Source organism: Moschus berezovskii, chromosome 11, assembly GCF_049115385.1.
Source record: "Moschus berezovskii isolate FMDL1 chromosome 11, NW_MosBer_1.0, whole genome shotgun sequence".
Lineage (NCBI taxonomy): Eukaryota > Metazoa > Chordata > Mammalia > Artiodactyla > Moschidae > Moschus > Moschus berezovskii.
The window spans coordinates 105,969,206-105,989,110 of record NC_142470.1 but is presented as its reverse complement, the minus strand read 5'-3'; the positions used below and the strand labels follow the sequence as shown (position 1 = coordinate 105,989,110).

At 55.8% G+C, this 19,905-nt stretch overlaps 1 protein-coding gene across 3 annotated transcripts in view; it reads right to left on the bottom strand.

Annotated features, from left to right (window-relative positions):
* Positions 1-4,530: 4,530 nt before the first annotated feature.
* FAM178B (family with sequence similarity 178 member B) overlaps positions 4,531-19,905 on the bottom strand; it is a 101,481-nt gene continuing 86,106 nt past the window's right edge. Inside the window, exons 14-16 of one of the 3 annotated variants that reach the window (XM_088841660.1) lie at positions 6,956-7,033; positions 6,530-6,685; positions 4,531-4,897 (exon numbers count right to left, since the gene is read on the bottom strand). In XM_088841660.1, the coding sequence (XP_088697786.1) occupies positions 4,865-4,897; positions 6,530-6,685; positions 6,956-7,033 (267 nt within the window). In that variant the 3' untranslated portion in view covers positions 4,531-4,864. Of the gene's footprint in view, positions 4,898-6,529; positions 6,686-6,955; positions 7,034-7,492; positions 7,672-19,905 lie in introns of those variants that run through there. The other 2 variants (XM_055401232.2, XR_016038656.1) reach the window with 2 other exon arrangements.

Sequence of the window (19,905 nt, the reverse complement as noted above, 5' to 3'; positions counted from 1 at the left end):
CCCCAAAGTCAACCGCTTGGGCTGGGTAGCCCGGCTCGGGAAGGGGTCTAAGAGCCTCCCCACGCAATGGTTACTGGAACGAAGGCGGGCGGGCCACCTCTTGGAGAGTATCCCAGGCTTCTCTTTGGGGCGCACCAAGAGTGGTCTTTTGGCCCCCGATTCTGTTTCCTTTCTTCAACTCCCACTGACCCCTGCGATCAGACCGGAACGGGCCTCACCAGCCAGGAAGACGGACCCCTCCCCCCAAAATCTCAAAACAAGAGATCGTGTGCCTCTGCTCCATTAAGTAGGGACCCGCTCAGCGACCCCCTCGTCCTGATCCGGGTGAAACAACCCTCGACTTCAGTTTCGCTGAGCTTACCCTCAGGAAATGACTCCTTCTGGTGCCACTAGAAGGCTGAATAACAAGTGGCATGAGCCCTGATGTTCAGATGAAAGGGACTGAGGGGAGCCACGCTGGAGGACTCTAGCCTCCGCCCACAGCCGCTCCTAGAAGTACCTTGTAGCTCTGGCCTCCTGGGCGGTGCTGGGCTGTCCTCCTTGCCAGCTCTGAGCTGGGCAGGTGAACAGAGGAACCCCAGGGGGGCCACCCCACTGGGACCTGGAGACAGATGCCACCTCCTGGCTAGGGGCAAAAGGCAGAGGTGGAGACTGATGGCCTGCTTGGGTGGTAACTTTAAGCATGGTGCAGCCCTGGAGGGGACGGACCCTTTAGGGCCTTGTCAGCAGATCTGGATTATAAATCAGTCCCGACAGGAGCTTTTGTTCTGGGTTAAAACTTGGCATCAGAAAAAGTGGAGACCAGAAGAGTAGTGGAGATAATTGGGAAAAGCAGCCCAGTTTGGACTCAGTAACAATTGGGTCTTTGCTGGTATACATAAAGGCCCCTTCTCACACACTGGCCACAGCCACATTTCCCAGCTCCTTTGCACCAGAAAAAGAAAAAAAAAAAAAAAGCTGAGGCCTTGGAGATACTGGAGATAGGGGGAAAGCTATAGTACATCAGCAGGGGTGGGCAGAGAAGGCTCTGTTCCAATTGACAGGGCAGGAGAAGATGCAACCCCCCTGTCCCAGTTAGACCCTGCTTTCTTAATTTAAGGGCAGGTAAATCCATAGGCGGGTACCTTCACATTTGGGTCTGTGCTTTAGACTTTGCAACCTGCCTTCACTCTGCCCTCACGACCACCCTTTACAAAGTAGGCATTGCTTCTCTCATTTTATAGATCAGATGAGTGGCAGAAAGGCATAACCTACCCAAAGTCACATTGATAACTAGTAAGGTCAGAATGTTAAATCAGGCCTTAAGGCTCCTGATCCCATCTTTCCACTAAGTTATGGGAAATCCTGACAACTTTTAGGACACAGACACTTAAGTTTCCTGCTGTCTTTCCTCACCTCTAGGTGTGAGGGTTACCAGGCCAAGACTGGAGCTCCTGCCCCACCTGGCCCCCGTGGAAAGTCTCTGAAGGGGTTTGGTTTCACTGGTAGGGACATCTGTAGCTCAAGGCGGGCTTCTTGGTTCCTCATCACAGAGCCCTTCCCTTTCAAATGCTCCCTGTCTGCTCCCCTTTTCTACCTTGCTCATTTCCTGCTAGATTCTGTTCCTTTCCAGTGCTCGCCTTTTCCGTGGGTGGGTGGGCAGGGGATAAAGTTTCCTGCATGACTGCTCATGATTCATACTTAAAAATGAGGGTTTCCCTGGTGGCTCAGATGGTACAGAATCCGCCTGCCAATGCAGGAGATATGGGTTGGATCTCTGGGTCAGGAAGATCCCCTGGAGGAGGGCATGGCAACCCACTCAAGTATTCTTGCCTGGGAAATCCCATGGACAGCGGAGGCTGGCGGGCTGCAGTCCATGGGGTCGTGCAGAGTCGGACTGAAGTGCAAAGCTGTACTTCAGTGCAACTGAAGTGACTGACTGCACTCGTATGGAAGGGGCCCAGCGTTCATGCCTTAGGCCTTGACAGACCCTCTTACCCCATTTGTTTAACTGCTTGTGGCCAAGAAAAGGCATATGTGCTAAATGCCAACCGCCCCCCGCCCCCGCCAGGTTCCCTAAGGACCCACTGGCAGCTCATGCTGGCCCCTAGAGACAGATCTGGGAGTCTTATGTAGATAGCTAGGCTCCTCTTGTCCCCATGTCTTGGTCACCTGCCATGGTGCCCCTTCCTTTTAACTCCAGCTCACCAGAGGCTGCCTATCGCCAGGAGGCGGGCCCAGGGTTCACAGTGGGGTTCTCTAGTCCACACTGCTTGGCCAACTTCCAAGGCAGTCAGGAGCTGCCGTCAACCCACAGTGGGGAAATGAAACAGCCTGGGTCAGCCACCCTTCAGGGATCTGGGGGCCTGTGGACCGAGGTGAGTGGGGACAGAGGAAAAGGACTTCCTCCCTCCACTTCCTCCTGAAGGAGGGTTATCAGAGCCGTCCACCTGGGAAGCCCTTCCCTTCCAGCCCCTCCCTGCCACCATCACCGAAGGAAGCAGGAAAGCGTCCGTCATCACAGCCCCGGTGCTGCGTTTCCAGTGGCCGCCGTCAGGATATCCCCAGCCTTTTCCCAGGCGCTCGGGGATCTGGAAGGCGTGAGTGGTGAAGTTGCCAGCATCACTGTGAACTTTTGGCTTCAAGGAGGCTGACTCTTCCACTGGTCCTGGACTGATTTTAGAAGATCTGGTCAGCTCCAAGCCAGTTCCAGAGAGGGCCCATTACACGTCCTGGGGGATACCGCACGCCCTTGGGCGACCTCAGAGTGCACACCTCTGCTCAGGTTACAGTGAGGCCTCCGGAGGGCCTGAGCTGTCACCCACGCCTCCTCTCTCCTTGGTATCTGTTTCTCTCTCGGGGATGAGTGTGCTTGAGGGGAGGGGGCGGTGTGCAAGAACCCTGCCTGGAGAGGAAGGGTTCTCGAGCTGGACAGCTCAAACCCTTTCTCTGAGCCCAGTAGGGGCAGCTTTGAGAATCTGGAAAAATCCCCGCTTCAGTTTCTCAGGCCTCCCTTGGCAGCGAGAACAAAGAAGGGAAATTTCAAAGGTGATTTCCAGGTTTCCAGAGCAAACTGAATAGCCGTGCACTAACTGTCAGGACGCGCAGTGTCAGGAGCTGGGGCCGCCCTGAAGGGGGCTGAAGGAGGTGGCTTCTCGCAGCCACCGCTCTGGTATCGGAGGATCTCAGGCCTACCTGATGCTGCTGGGGCCTCGGCGGCGCCCTGGCCGAGGGGGGCTGTGATGTGGCCAGGAAAAGAAACCAGAACTCCCAGGCAAGCTGCCTGGGCCTCCAAGCCTCCCTGGCAGACAGCTTCTCTACCTCTCACCTGGCAAAGGCAGAGAGGCAGGGAGACAACCTGCATGGTGCCTGGCACCCTGCTGTGAGCTTGTGCCCTTTGAATTATAGATGCCCCTGACTCCCAGCAGCTTCCCAGGTGGCGCAGTGGTAAAGAGCCCACCTGCCAGCGCAGGAGATGCAAGAGACGTGGGTTTGATCCCTGGATCGGGAGGATCCCCTGGAGGAGGGAATGGCAACCCACTCCAGTATTCCTGCCTGGAGAATCCCATGGACAGAGGAGCCTGGTGAGCTAGTCCATAGGGTCGCAGAGTCCGACGCAACTGAACGACTGAGCCCACACACCAGCTCCCAGCATTCTGGGGACCCAGTGAGGACCTCCAACCCCCAGGAAGTGATGGGCTGCCCTTTGGGTCTGCAAACTGAGGCACTTGGCCTGGAAGGTCCTTTATTTGGGGGGAGTCTCTCTCCTACTTAACCGGCCATAACTTGGCATGACAGAACAAAGAGGAGGGACAAATAAACAGAGAGAGTCACAAGCACAGCCATGGTGAACGTTGGCGGATGCTAGGGGCTGAGCTGGATCATGGGCACCGGCCCAGTGCACTATTCTGCTATTTCCTCTCCAACTCCTGTGGCCCCTGTAAAACTGCTCCCAACCTAGAAAGGCTCAGGAAGGGCCAGAGACTAGCAATGGATTCTCAGGGCAGAGAGAGAAAGTGATACCCATGGATATCCTGGGGGTACCGAAGGATACCTGCTCTCTGAGAGCAGGTCGAAGACATCTAGCACTCCTTTAGGGATCAGGGCCCACAAAACCTGATCTTGGGTAAGGCCAAGAGAAAACAAAAAGTATTGGGAACTAACCACCCCCGCTCCCAACTCCTAGGTCTGGGAGTTGATTTCAGAGCTTGACAATAAACCGAATTAAGGGTAATTACAGCCCTCATCTACCATTTCACACCATGGCTCTTCCCCAGTGGCAGCAAGGGGTGGTTTCAGACTGGTCCAAACGGATGTTCCCCACCCCTGCTCCAGGGGTTTCTGACAGCTTTCAGGCCATAGCCAAGACTGTTCATAAACCCTGAAGGTTTAAAAAACAGTCCTCTGCTGCAGGGGGCAGGGCAGGGCTTGAGACCCAGTCACACAACTGGCCCCGGGTGAGAATTCTGCAAAGCACAAGTGGAGAAATCAGGAAACTGGACGCTGGGCACAGGCCCTCAGTAAGGGACCGGAGGAACTCTTCTAAACCACTGATGCTGAGACTTTAGTGTGCACAAAGAACCCTCACATAAGTGACACACGGAGAAGTGGAGGAGGGTGGGGAGGATGGTGGCGGAGGGCTCAGGAGGCCCGGGGAAACCAGAGTTTTGGAGACGCAGGCCTTGGGGAGTGGAGACGATGGGGAAGGGATGGACATGTGAGAAGCAGAGCCCGGGCCCAGCGGGCCTCAGGGCAGCGGCGGGGCAGGCGCTCGCTTCAGCTGGGTGGTCTTCCCCTGGCCTCCACTCTTCATGACTCCAGTTACCCAGGCCGTGTTCACTTCTTGCCAGAGCCAGGAGCGCTGGGCCACCCCTGCTCTGCTCCATCAGACACCTTCCCAGAGGCTGAAGTACTGGGCCTGCGGCAAAGAGAAAAACATGGTGTGATGGTCTGGGCCCAGGTGGGGCCCACGGACCTGGTGTTCCCTGACTCTCCAGCGCCCCTTGAACATCCACCAAGGCCTCTTCCGTGTCACTCGCTAAGCCACAAGGCTCCGGGAGCTCCTGTCCGGGCGAGGACACAGCAGGTCAATAGGCCACCCAGCCACAGCTCTCTCTTGCTTCCCTCTACTACCAGCTCGCAGGCCCAGGCAGTGTGAGGGGAAGCTGGGGTCTGGCCCTGGCTCGGCTAGGCCGCGAATCATTTTTCCTTCTTTTTATGACAAGCATACTGCTTCCCACCAGAGACCAGTGTGATCTAGTTCCTCAGGGGTGGAGAGTGAGGTTTGCTTTCCAGCTTTCTCAGAGACTTGTGCAATCTGAGACCCAAGCCACAGCCTGTGGCTGATGTGTCAGCCCCAAGTCAGAGGTTACGGGCAGCTGGGGGGTGGGGCACGGAGGGGAAGGAAAATTGGGGGCTCAGGAGCAGTGCGAGGGGAGTTGGAGACAGTTCTTAGGAGACCCAGCTCATCTCTATCAGGGGCTGGGAGTGGGACAGCTGCTTGTTGGAGGAACTGACAGAGGCCAGAAGCCAGGCTGCCAGAGAGAGGGGCTAGACCATGCTTAATTCTGCAGGCGTGCAAGTCAGGCTGGCTTGGTGCCCTGGTCTTGATATTTGCAAGCCACAGCCTGCGTGATGAAGCAAGCTGTTTAACCTCTCAGCAACTCTTGGCTAGCTTGTCCATCTGTAAAATGGGATCACAACAATACCTGCCTCATGGAAGGGGGCGGTTATATGGATTCATGTAGAAGAGGATCTTTATTCAATAAATATTAGCTATGAATATCATCACAAGTCAATCCTAAAGGAAATCAACTCTGAATATTAATTGGAAGGACTGATGCTGAAGCTGAAGCTCCGATACTTTGGCCACCTGATATGAAGAGCCAACTCCCTGGAAAAGACCCTGATGCTGGAAAAGATTGAGGGCAGGAGGAGAAGGGGGCGACAGAGGCTGGGATGGTTGGATGGCATCACCGACTCGATGGGCATGAGTTTGAACAAGCTCTGGGAGATGGTGATGGACAGGGAGGCCTGGCTTGCTGCAGCCCATGGGGTCACATGCAAAGAGTTCAACACAACTGAGCAACTGAACAATTATTACCCACAGAGTCTGAAAAATCAGGAGCGCAGGGTCGCCTGGGTGTGTTCCTCCCAGCAGAGTGGGAGGCCAACCTCAGGCCTGCAGGACAGCTGGGCAGAGGGTGGACAGCTGGTGCCTCTGGTGTCCCTTCCTGGCACCGCTCACGATAAACCGGCCCTCTGGTCTAGGCGCCTCCCTCTCTCTGGGGTGAAGTTTCTCTTTGCCTTTACCCAGGAGTCAGCTTGTCCGTGTCCCCCTCACTGCATCCCCACCCTGGGCATTTGACCCTTGGTAAGAAAGATGGTGGTCCACCGAGGATGCATCTCCCCCCAACCCCCAATGCCCTCTCCCCACATCTCCCAGCCAGGAGCCTGGCAGCTGCAGGGGGCAGATGCTCTGCGGGCTCTGGTCTGTCAATTGACCACTTCCCTTCCCTTCCAAGCCTGGGGGCGGGTGGGGCGGTGGTACCACCTGGGGCTGGCAGTGTGCCAGCAGCTCCTGCCAGCGGATGTAGGTCTGGGCAGCTAGGTCCTTGAGCATGGTCCGATGCATGGCCTGGGGGCTCTCCCGGATATGGGTGTTGATGTGGCGGTCCAACTGTATGCAGAGCAGCTGCAGCTCTCCCTGCAGAAGCCATGGGAGGGCAGGGAGGGCGGGCCAGGGGTGGGGAGGGGAGCACGGAGTCAGAGAAAGTGCAATGGGGCAGGAAAGGGAGGGGAGGCATGGGCAACTGGGGGCATGGGTCAGTATCCCTTCCGAGGGCCTGCTGGGAGGAGGATGAGGCCGGCTCCCTCAGGCTTGCTCTTTTCTCAGCCTCCCACTCTTTCCAGTTCCTGGCAGTGGGCTGGGCTCCTCCACCACCAGCCCCAGCCCAGCCTCTCTCGGGAGACTCACCCACTGGTCTGGAGTAATGTCCTGGCAGCTGACCACCACCCCGGCCAGGGTCAGGAGGCTGTGGCACAGGTAGCAGACCTGGGGAGAGACGGGCTTCCTTGACTCCACTGCTGCAAGCCCAGCCCGGGTTTCCTGTGACCACGGTGTACGGGAGGTGTCTTCCAAGAGGGCTCTGGGTCCCACTCACTCAGCGCTCTCTAGGGCCCTGAGGAATGACCATCCTCTCTCCCTTCAGAAAAGGAAGAAATCTCTGCCACCTGGAAATCCACACTGTCCCCCAGCCCTGGGGCTCCCGTGGACACCCCTTCACAGGCAGATGTGCGGGTCAGTCTGGACGCCCCCGCTGTGCTGACCCGAGACGGTGCAGAGGGAGGGAAGTCTGGTTGAGCGTTCGCCCCCTCACCCACCGACTCACGCCTTCACTCTTGCCCCTGGACAGCCAGGGGTGAAAGCAGGACCAAGGCCAGTTCTATCTGATAAGAGGATGCTTTGCTCCCCTGGAGGCTGCTGGGGCCCATTCGTTTATGGGACATTCACCTGCTGCTCAGGGAGAATGAGGGGCTGACCGCCGAGGCTCCTGCCATGACGACAGCTGCTCCGGCGCCCCGTGGGCACACCGCTCCCCACTCAGAGGCGCCCGCTGCTTCGTCCCCTTCAGGCTCCTTCTCAGATAGGAAGGGTGGCAGGAAACACCCTGCCGCGGTGCCCTGGGCAGATAACCCACCCCGAGGCTGTGCTGGGAGGGGAGAGGCAGGCCCCAGAGATGGCCAGCCGGGCTCCAGCTTGGTGATAACGGGGTGGGAGCTCAGAGTTCACCGAGGTTCCCCTGTCCCCCACTTCTCTGCCCTTATCACCCTCCCCCTTTACAGCATGTGGCGGTGCCCCAGAAGTAGTGATAGCCTCTTTGCACAGAGCCGGTGGCCTCCTTTGGGCAGAAGCTGGAGCCATGTTTGAGGACACCAGACACTCTGGAATGTAGACACTCTTCTCCCACTCAAACACCATGTGCAAAATCCCGAGGACACAGGCCACCTGCCCCACTCCTCCAGCAGCACCTGTGCTGCCCAGGACCCACCTGTTCTTTAGCACAACAGATGAGGCCCGCAGGTGGCCGATGCCGTGGCTGGCCGGGTTGGGACTTGACACCTGGCAGCAGGGGAGAAGTAGGAGCCCACTGGGTGTGCCTCCAGGCCGTGATGCCCCAGGGACCGGGTGGGGGGACGATCCAGCATCCCCTGCGAGCTCCATCTGCAGGATTCCCCTTCCCCAGCCTGGCCTTGCCCTCAGAGGCCCAGGGCGTTTGGAACTCCTGAGCTCCGCAGTCCTGGCAAACGGCTCTTTCCCGCCACTCCAGCCCCATAGAGCAGGCTCAGGCCTGTGTACCAGACGCTGTACCCTGACTAAGACACTGCCACAAACAGCTAGACGCTAGAGGGGAAAAGGTACTTCAGGAAGGCAATTGTCTGGTCCGTGAATACCGAATGAATCGCAGCTTTGCCTTGGCCCGGAAGGAGAAAGGATCCGTCCACCTTTCGGGGTTGGAGGTCGCGGTGATGGTGTGTAGTTCTGAAGGCTTCGGGGAGGAAGTGACTAAACCCAACCAGCCTCCAAAGGAGAGTAGGATTTGAGGTGAAGATGGCCCTGAGGGGGCGGGAATCACACCACCAGACAGACCCCAGGGGCTGATGCAAGAAGCTGAGGCAGGGCTCACTTCTGGGGGGCTGACTGCTGCGGGGGGGACCAGCTGGGCTGGAGCAGAGGGAGGGAGGGGCGCCCTGGGAACAGGGCTGCTGGCGGCAAGGGGTCAGACAGCGGGCAGTGGAGGCCACTCAGGGCTGCTCTGGAGCAGGGAGACCACGCGGTGGGGGACAGAGGGGGTTAGGGGGCACGGGGGGAGAGCAGACACTAGGATCTGTTGGGATAGAATCCACCCAAGTGGAACCACCACTCAGGGAAGAATTACAGCTCCTCCTTCATCTTTTTAAGATTATTTCTTTACACTGTGTGTGTGCTTTCCTCATATAATCAGAATATAATGAAAAATTTTAAAATTAATTTTAAAGGAGACAACGCCAATTATAACTGTGTCCAGTTGGGTCTGGGGTGGGTGTGGGGCGGGAGAGGGCGGAAACCCTGGAGAGCACAGAGCCTGAGGCTGGTCTTGGAGAGGGGCTTTGAGCAAGGGGAGGGAGAAGCTGAGAAGGGGGAGAAGCCAAGGAAAACATCTAGGGGCAATGACTGGAGGGAGAGTGGCTGGGAGGGGGCAAGCTTGGGAGCGGGTGTGGCAGAGGGCAGAGAGGACCTGAGGCTTGTAAACAGTTACTTGTTTACAGGTGAAATGCCAGCTGGACCTCTGGCTCAGGTGGAGGCTCTGGCCTGCCTTCCCCCGGCCCCTGACCCCCCACTCCACTCAGAACTATCTTTCTGGCTGGGAGGCGTGGTGAGGGTGGGCCTGGGATCTGAAGAAAGCCCTGGAGGGAAGTCTGTGCAGTTGGGAATTACTGAGAAGAAAAAAAAAAGGGTTTCACAATTTCATTTTTGTGCCGATTCCCATCATTGAATCTGGAGGGAAAATCCCAGGAATACGATTCTGAATATGGGGCTTCTTTTTGGCCGGGGGGTGGGGGGGAGGTGAGGGATTGGAAGGAAAGCTGACCTTTTCCAGTCCTGTGGCCACTGCTGAGTTGTCCAAATTTGCTGGCATATTGAGAGCAGCACTTTCACAGCATCATCTTTTAGGATTTGAAATAGCTCAACTGGAATTCCATCACATCCACTAGCTTTGTTCATAGTGATGCTTCCTAAGGCCCACTTGACTTCACATTCCAGGATGTCTGGGATCACACTATGATTATCTGGGTCATGAAGATCTTTTTTGTACAGTTCTTCTGTGTATTCTTGCCACCTCTTCTTAATATCTTCTGCTTCTGTTAGGTCCATATCTTTCTGTCCTTTATTGAGCCCATCTTTGCATGAAATGTTTCCTCGGTATCTCTAATTGTCTTGAAGAGATCTCTAGTCTTTCTCATTCAATTGTTTTCCTCTATTTCTTTGCGTTGATCACTGAGGAAGGCTTTCTTATCTCCTCTTGCTATTCTTTGGAACTCTGCATTCAGATGCTTATATCTTTCCTTTTCTCCTTTGCCTTTATTGTCACCCTGCTTATTTAACTTACATGCAGAGTACATCATGAGAAATGCTGAATGAAGCACAAGCTGGAATATAACCTCAGATATGCAGATGACACCACCCTTATGGCGGAAAGCAAAGAAGAACTAGAGTCTCTTGATGAAAGTGAAAGAGGAGAGTGAAAAAGTTGTCTTAAAACATTCAGAAAACTAACATCATGGCATCCAGTCCAATCACTTCATGGCAAATAGATGGGGAAACAATGGAAACAGTGAGAGTCTTTATTTTTTCGGGCTCCAAAATCACTGCAGATGGTGACTGCAGCCATGAAATGAAAAGACGCTTGCTCCTTGGAAGGAAAACTATCAACAATCTAGACAGCACATTAAAAAGCAGAGACATTACTTTGCCAACAAAGATCCGTCTAGTCAAAGCTATGGTTTCTCCAGCAGTCATGTATGGATGTGAGAGTTGGACTATAAAGAAAGCTGAGCGCCGAAGAATTGATGCTTTTGAACTGTGGTGTTGGAGAAGACTCTTGAGAGTCCCTTGGACTGCAAGGAGATCCAACCAGTCCATCCTAAAGGAGATCAGTCCTGAATATTCATTGGAAGGGCTGATGCTGAAGCTGAAACTCCAATACTTTGGCCACCTGATGCAAAGAACTGACTCACTAGAAAAGACCCTGATGCTGGGAAAGATTGAAGGTGGGAGGAGAAGGGGACGACAGAGGATGAGATGGTTGCATGGCATCACTGACTCGATGGACATGAGTTTGAGTAAGCTCTGGGAGTTGGTGATGGACAGGGAAGCCTGGCGTGCTGCAGTCCATGGGGTCGCAAAGAGCTGGACACGACCGAGTGACTGAACTGAACTAAGGTGCGGGAACAGCAAGAAGGAATAAGTAATTCTGAAGAAAATCCCTTTAAATCACCTTTTGTAAGTCGATTTTCCAAAGGACAACGCCTACTTGGAAGGATGACTGGGAGCACGCAAGGGTGACCCCTGCAGGTGGGCCTAAGTGAGCAGAGGCCCTTTAGGAAAGACTGCTCTAATTGAAGGGGACAAGGTACCACCTGTAGTCAGAAATCAGGACCCAGACAGCAGTCTTGACAGTGGTGCTTTAGGAAAAAGGGGGCTTCCCTGACAGCTCAGACAGTAAAGAATCTGTCTGCAACGTGGGAGACCAGGGTTTGATCCCTGGGTCGGGAAGATCTCCTGGAGCAGAGCATGGCAACCCACTCCAGAATTCTTGCCTAGAGAATCCCATGGACAGAAGAGCCAGGAGGGCTACAGTCCATAGGGTTGCAAAGAGTCAGACATGACTGAGAGGCTGAACACTCTAGAAAGAAGGACTTTGTTAGCAGCAGAGTCGCCTAGACCATTCCTCCCCTCATATCCCCTAGACCCATGGTCTCTGCTTTGAGAGGATGAGGAGAGGTAAGGCAGTGTCTGTTTTCTGGTTCAGACAAAGGGACAGACCAGGGCACTGGGGGCCTGCCAGGATTCTCCTGAACCCCCAGCCTCCCCCAGGCTCCACTCCCCGGCCGTTTCTGTGAAGGTCAGAACGTGAGCACAACGGGGCCTCCGGGAGGCTGGGGGAGGCCCTCTGAGGCCTGGGGGGTGCGGGGCTCGGGTTGGGCAGGAGTGTGCAGCAGACAGGGCCTGCCGCTCAGTAAACAGCCAGGTGTGAGGGCTGCGTTTCCTGCTTCATTCGAGCTGTGACCAATTCCTGAACTCAGCAAGCCCCATCCTGTCTGCTGGCACCACAGAGACATGGGGCTCTGTCTCCTCTTTCAAGGTGGAGGGGAGGGAAGTCGGGCAGAGGCCAAGCCCCGGCAGGGCCAGGGCCGCGAGCGCTCGGTGGCCCTTCCTCCAGCCTGTGGCCCCACGTGTGTTGCTGTTCAGTCGCTCAGTTGTGCCTGACTGCTTGCGACCCCGTGGACTGTAGCCCACCAGCCTCCTCTCTCCTTGGGATTCTCCAGTTAAGAGCACTGGGGTGGGTTGCCACTTCCTTCTGCAGGGGGTCTTCCCAGATCCAGGGATCGAGCCTGCGCTTCCTGGGTTAGCAGGCACGTTCTGTAGCCCTGTGCCACCTGGGAAGCCCAGGCCCTCAAGGGCAGGTGTGTGTGTGTGAGTGGGGATACGGCTCGGTGTGGCTTCAGTGCGGGGGGCATACCCCTGGTAGGGGGTTGTGTCCGTCTAAGCCTGGACATCTTGTCTGTAGAATGGGCCCCTCCCCAGCTCAGGCCACCCAGTCCCTCCAGACTGGCCGTGAGTGGAGGCTGGGAAGCCCCCATGGGAAACAGGGCCTGGAAACCTCAGCCAACAACTTGGGGGAAAGGCAGAGTCTGAGGCATGGGACGTGCCTGAACCCAATGCCGACAAGAAAGGACGGTCCCTTTCCACTGCTGCCAGCGGAGCCTGCGGCTTCCATCTTCTGGGTCTGGTGGGCGGGCTTTTCTGAGAAGGGCTGTGCTGGATGCTTCCTTCCCAGCTCTAGAGCCTGGAGGCGGACCCTGTCCTCCCCTGGGGAAGGATGACAAGGCGGAGGGGTAGGAGACAGGCCCAACTGGGCTTGTCACCCGGGAGGGGGCTGGGGGAGGGGAAGGTCAGTGCCTCCTGTTCTGGTCCAGCTAGTTCCAACCCAGGAACTGCTGGCCAAGTCTCCGTCTGTAGAGCTTTCGTCATAAGATGAAGGAAGAAAGGGTGGACGTTTCCCAGGAAATTCATGCTTTAGAAAATTCCCCTCTAGCTAATGCCAAGGGAGCTGGCTGTGGGTTATTTACCCTAAGAAAGGGCAGAGAGGGGGAGGGAGAGGATGTCCCAGGAAGCCTTGAGAACGGTAGTTTCTCCCACCTCAGATCTGACCAAGGGTCTAGGATCACCTGAGGTAACCCTTTGAACCCAGCCCTCTCCCCAGACGCTGCCAGCCTGGGGCCCAGGTGAGGGTGGGGTATGGGAGACCTTGCTTTTGGTTGGGGGATCCTTCAGGAGCAATCCAGCCAGGCTCTGGGGCGGCTGCTGTGGGGGTTGGGAGATGGGAGAACTCAGGCTGACCGACGAACCCCTGCTGTGAAGGACAGACTGACTCAAAGGACCTTCCAGCTAGTCTGCCGGGGTCCAGGAGCACACGATGCAGACAAGGTTCAGCAAGCTGGCCTTCAAAGCCGACCGCTGCCCGGGCCCCTGCCTGGGGTGCCAGGACCCCACAGCAGCTCCCCTGGGCTTGCCGCTCCATGCTCACAGGCTCTGGGAGAGATGCTGTCCTGGGGTCACAGTCTGCTTTGCTCTCAGCCCCAGCTGGAACACCTAGAGGGGACCAGGAGAAGTAGGTCCCATCACTGCCACGTGTGGGTCCTCTCAGGGGGGTTGATCCCTTGGAGACACACACATGCTGAAGGCTGGTTCTAGAACCACTGAAGTCTGGGAAAGACTGAACCATTTCAAACCCAAGGCCAGAGCTGGGTCCTAATGAATTCTCTCCCTTGCTTTCTCCATTTATCAAACTGAGCCCTACAGCCCCACTCCACATACCCTGACCCAGCACACTCCCACAGAGGCCACAGTAGATGCGGAAGCTGAGTTTAGAGAGGTCCCCTGACTGCATGACTATCTCCACTGAGGCTTAGGAGTGAAACAGATGTGCGTACATGCTCCCTTAAGCTGGACAAGCTGTGAGTGTTTTCTAACAGATTTAACCCTGGGGGCTGCAGGCCAGAGCCCCAGGAGAGGCTGGCCAAATAACAACAAAAATAACCAGTCATGAATAATCCTGAAGTGGGCTTCCCTGGTGGCTCAGTGGTAAAGAATCTACCTGCAGTGCAGGAGATGTGAGTTTTATGAGGAGGAAATGGCAACCCACTCCAGTATTCTTGCCTAGGAAATCCCATGGACAGAGGAGCCTGGCGGGCTACAATCCACGGGGTTGCAAAGAGTTGGAAACAATTGAGCAACCCCAATGGTTCATCAGGTAAAGAATCTGCCTGCCAATGCAGGAGACACAGGAGAAGGGGGTTTGATCCCTGGGTTGGGAAGATCCCCTACTAAACAACTAGAGGAGGAAATGGCAACCCACTCCAGTACTCTTGCTTAGATAATCCCATGGACAGAGGAGCCTGAAGGGCTATAGTCCACGGGGTCACAAAGAGTCAGACATGACTTAGCAACTAAACAACAATCCTGAGGTAGGGTTACTTGCAGGGTCCCAGGCTGAGAGCCTCAGCGTGGTGACCGACTAAGAGGGGATGCATTTCCCTGGGTGAGCAGCATCTGGACCTGTCCTGGAGGGTGGTACCTTCCAACACCTCTAGAATGCTACTTCTTCCTATCTTCTTCCACCCCACAAGTTAACTGTGTGTAACTGTGTGATTTATTCTTCTTGCTCAGGCTGCTCCTGCTCCAAGGTCATACTCTCTGACCTTGGCTTTGGTAAGACCCAGAAGCAGCAAGTGGAGGGCAGTGCCCAAAGGAAAGCCGAGTCTGGAAGTGACTGACCAGGGCAGGTCACCGGTCACAAGTCCCAGAAAGAAGGAAGTGATAAGGACGCACGCACCATCAGTAGGAAATAACATGATGACACGGCACCTCTTCCCAGCCCAGGGTCCCTGAGCGCCCAGGGCACAGAGGCCAGAGAATAGACGTCACATGCGCAGGGCCTGCCAGACTCAGCCCGGGGGCCTGCGAGGCCAGACACTCAATTCTGTAAATGAAAGCGCCTCTTCAGGCAAGGGCGTGGGTGGAGCCCTAAACAAGGAGCAGGATGAGGACAACAGCGTGATGGGAGATGGGCTGGCAGCCTCTGGGTGGGACTAGTACTTCTGGCTCGGCTGCCAGGAATGGCCACTTCGTAGAGGGCTGCTCTCAAGGCCCCGGCTGGGCGGGGAGATGTGATATGATGTCTCTGCTGAGGCTGTGAGAGGACCCCGGGGCCCAGCCTGGGTCCCCCTCTACAGATTCCTCAGAAGATGAGCCCCTCAGCTGCTCTTTCAGCTGTCCACAGGAAGTGTGTTCACAGACCTGAGACTCTGAGCTCACTGGAAAGGGACGGAGGGATTCTTTTTCAGCCTTATCCTGAACTTGGAATTGGACCCGGAGTGGTGGGGCCATGTGGGAAGGAGGTGAGTGTGTCAGACGCTCAGTCGTGTCTGACTCTTTGCGACCCTATGGACTGTAGCCCACCAGGCTCCTCTGTCCACAGGATTCTCCAGGCAAGAATACTGGAGCGGGTAGCCGTTCCCTTCTCCAGAGGATCTTCCCGACCCCGGGGACTGAACCTGGGTCTTCCGCGTTGCAGGCGGATTCCTTACTGTCTGAGCCACCAGGGAAGCCCTGTGAAAGAGATAAGCTGGGGCAAAAGCGGGAAGCCTGAGGGCTTTTTGTTCCTGTGGATCTGCTGCAGGGGGTTATCTCGGAGCATCTGCCCCCATCCAATGTCCACCGGTGGGAGGAACCGAGGGGCTGCAGGCAAACCCTTGTGAGAGCGCTCCCACCCAGCCTACTCTTCCTTTCTGGCTTCCTGCTGGCCATGGGGTGGGGGGAGATGACAGGCAGGGACTGGCTGGCCCTTCCTGTTCCTCTGTTGGGCTAGAGACCCTGACCCCAGGGGGATCTGGAACCGAAGCCCAGCTCTGCCGGCTGCCCTGAAAGGGATGAGACTCTCAGCGCCTCTGTCTGAGAGTCTGTGTCTGGGTGTGCACGAGTGCATCGGTACATGGGTGCCAGCACTGCGGGGAGCCCCTGAAACCAGCCAAGGGTTGGTAAAGGCCTCCTCCAGGGGCTGGAGAGGCCCCTTGGAGCAGTGGCTTCCTGCCTTCTCTTTCTTATCTTGCTCACTCACTGAGTTGTTGGGAAGCACTTCCTTCCTTACACTTCCCACGTGGGGCTTTGAAGACCAGACGGATACTGTGGACACTAAGGTTTCCCAGTGCCCAGGATCCCATCCCCACATTCTGTCAAGTCCCAGCCTCCTGTCCCCAACACCCAGGTCAAGGTGCCCCACAGCGGGGACTTCAGCCTTGACTCCAGGGGAAGCCCAGTAGTCCAGGCCTGCCAATCACTGTATGCTGGCTACATGATTGGCTGAGAGGTGAGCACACGACCCAAGCCAAGCCAACCACACTCAACTCTGGGACTCTGTTAGGATCTAGCACAGAAGCTCTTTCTTCCCCCTGGCTAGGGAGTCGGCTTAAAACTCTATATTAAAACAAATAAGATCATGGCATCCGACCCCACTACTTCATGGCAAACAGAAGGGAAAAAGGTGGAAGCAGTGACAGATTTGCTCTTGTTCGGCTCTAAAATCACTGTGGATGGTGACTGTAGCCATCAAATTAGAAGACAATTGCTTCTTGGCAAGAAAGTTATGACAAACCTAGACAGTGTGTTAAAAAGCAAAGACATCACTTTTCCAACAAAGGTCTGTATAGTCAAGGCTATGATCTTTCCAGTAGTCATGTACAGATGTGAGAGCTGGACAATAAAGAAGGCTGAGTACTGAAGAACTGATGCTTTTGAATTGTGGTGTTAGAGAAGACTCTTGAGAGTCCCTTGGACATCAAGGAGATCAAACCAGTCAATCTTGAAGGAAATCAACCCTGAATACTCTTTGGAAGGACTGATGCTGAAGCTAAAGCTCTAATACTTTGGCCACCTGTTGAGAACGGCTCATTCATTGGAAAAGACCCTGATGCTGGGAAAGACTGAAGGCAGAAGAAGAAGAGGGCAACAGAAGATGAGATGGTTGGATGGTGTCACTGATTCAACAGACACGAATTTGGGCAAACTCCGGGAAATGGTGAGGAACAGGGAAGCCTGGTATGCTACAGTCCATGGGGCTGCGAAGAGCTGGATGCGACTTGGTGACTGAACAAAAACAAGGGTCGCAGAGGGAAGGATGTAAGCCTGGACTGTCTCAGGGGCAGCAGAAAAGCTGCCTGGGAAGGCACAGAAGGGCAGAGGCGAGAGAGGCAGACAGCAGCACTGAGGCTTTGCGACCCTGCTCGGCTCAGTTCAGTTAAGCCTGATGCGCTGCCCCAGGACCTTTCGGGACACATTTGTGTTTGTGTCACTACAGGGTCCTGGCACGGGGCGAGAAGGGACAGGAAAGGCGGGGAGCGGGAGAGCAGCTGAGAGGGCTGTGACCTGCCAGGCTCCTCCCAACTGAGCACAGCCAGTGGGGGACCGCTTGCCCCCCGCTCAGGTGTGTGGTGGTGGGGGCTGAGCCCAAGCTGCTTAGATGCGGCTCACAGAAGCCATGTGCTGAATTCCCTGGCAGTCCAGTGGTTAGGCCCTTGTGCTCTCATTGCCGGGCCCTGGGTTTGATCCTTGGTTAGGGAACTAAGATCCTGCAAGCCGGCACTGCTCCCCTCCACTGGCATTCTCAAGACTGGTACACAGAGATGGGGAAGGGTTCCTCATCAGACTGCACCTGCTCAGGACAGGTATTTTAATGAGCGCATCAGACCCTAGACCCTGCCCTCAAAGGCCACTCTGTTCAGCTGTGTGAAGAAATGGACGGATAAGCCACGGGCTGAATACACAGACTGCAATGATCACCAAGGACAGAAGAGACGGGCCAGGCATCACCAGGAAGGAGAACCAGCAGGAGCAAAGACAACGGCCGAAGAATGGCAGGTTTCTGCGAAAGACATCCATTGCTCGGAGTCAAATGGAGCGGTTTGATTCAAGAGAAGAACTGCATGGATGCAGCAGGGTGAGCTGACAAAGCCCTTGGATGGCGGGGTTTGAATGTGATGTGATAGGTGCTCAGGTTCACTTTTTCCTAAGAAAGAATAGGAGGAAGACGATCGCAGAGTTGTCCAGGAGGACTTGAAGGAGGAAGAGATGGAAGTGGGCTGTTAGGTCAGAAGCCTCTGCGTCACCCGCCTGGGATGAGGACTGAACCTAAGGAGGGACCCTTGAAGGGTCCTCAGGAGAACTGAGCCCAGGGTGGGGCAGGGCAGACAGCAGGCCCAGAAACTGCTGAGGAGGCCAGCTGGCTGGGCTTAGCAACAGCTGCCTGCAGAATCCACCCCTCTCCTCCCAGCTCAATAACATCACTTGAAGCCCTGCTCACACACTTGCAAAGAAGCCAGAATTCCTGGGAGTCGATCAAAGTTGGTTTTAGCCCTGGCCCCATGTGCCTTCAGATGCTCAGAGGTACCCGTTCTGAAGAGGCCTGCGGCCACGCAGGTGGCTGTGATGTGTGGCTGGGGCACGGGCCTCCCCTTAGGGTCAGCTGCCCGGAGGCCACCTCTTCGAAGTTTATTTCAAAAGATGTCAGATGTTCCTCATTTTGGAGGAAGTGAGGAGGAACCCACAACAAACTAGCCAGGGGAGGGATTTAGGAGTCCAGAATAGCCACTGCCTATTCTTCAAAACCAGCCAGTTCTTCCCAACCCTCCTACTCTTGGCCTGACCAAGGTCCCCAGCCCTGTGGGTATGGCTCTCCCTAGGGTGCAGGGCAAGGGGCATGAAGTGCGGGGAGAAGGCAGAGAGTGGAGGGAGAGGGAGAGCTTCCCCCCAACCTGACCTTCTAGGTGACACAGGGCTAGATGCCTGCGTTCCAGCCAAGCCGGAGGGAGTCCACGTCCCCGTGGGACAGCGCAGGGTGCAGAGGCGGCTTGGAGAGCCAAGGGCAACGGCACCCTCCCTTCCTCTCCAAACTCCCCAACCACACCCCAGTCACTTAAGGCTGCTCTTGGCAGGGTCACTCGACACAGGGACAGGCCGGCACAGGAGAAAAAGTGGTATAACTTGTCTGTCAACTCCATTAACACCTGGGCACACCATGAAGATACACATCCAGGGGATGCGCAGGACACACACACACACACACACACACACACACAGACAAGACATACGTGCACACACACACGCGTGGCAGGCCCGTACCCTCTGCAGAAGATGTGCAGAGATACACAGAGGTGCAGAAATCCCAGCAGTGAGTTCACAGGAATCCATGCAGTGGGGTGGGGTTCACCTCAGAGCATTACCCAAGCTCAGAGCACACCCGCCCCTTCACCTCTTCATGAACGCACCTCTCCTATAAACAAGCCGTCCCTAAGCCTTGTGAGCACAGACACGGACCGAAGGCCCCGTGCTCAGTGAGGATGCTGATGGGGGCTGCCTGCAGCTGCCAGGCTCAGTTTGGGTGGGGTGGCCTCTTGCAGCCGGGCCCTGGGGGACAGGGACCATCACAGAGGCAGAGCCTCCAGTGGGTCCTAGGCTGTCTGTCCCAGGAGGACACTGTCAGACCATGAGGAGGACGCACCCTGGAGGCAGAGGAGGAGACGGGACTGGCTCCTGGCACCTCCACGCAGCCCCAACCCTGGGACACCTGGCTCCATGGCCTTTGGTTTTCTTTCTACACAATGAGAGAGAGTTAACTTCCTCCAAGTCTCCAAATTTAACCAAACCAAGGGGTAAACTTCCACCCTACCATAAAGATCCTGGTTCTATGTGTTGTGTGTGCTAAGTCACCTCACTTGTGTCCAACTGTACAACTCTATGGACTGTAGCCCACCAGGCTCCTCTGTCCATGGGATTCTCAGGCAAGAATACTGGAGTGGGTTGCCACGCCCTCCTCCAGGGGATCTTCTCTGCTTAGGGATCGAAACTGCATCTCTTAGATCCCCTGCACTGGCAGGCAGGTTCTTCACCACTAGTGCCACCTGGGAAGCCCTCTTGGTTCTACAGACTTTCCAGATCCCTAGGGGGAAAACAGAACTCCAGATTCCTTCACGGTAGCATCGATGCAGAAGATAGCCCTGGGGAGAAGCCAGAAAGGGCAGGGGGGTGCCATCAACAGGGACATCACA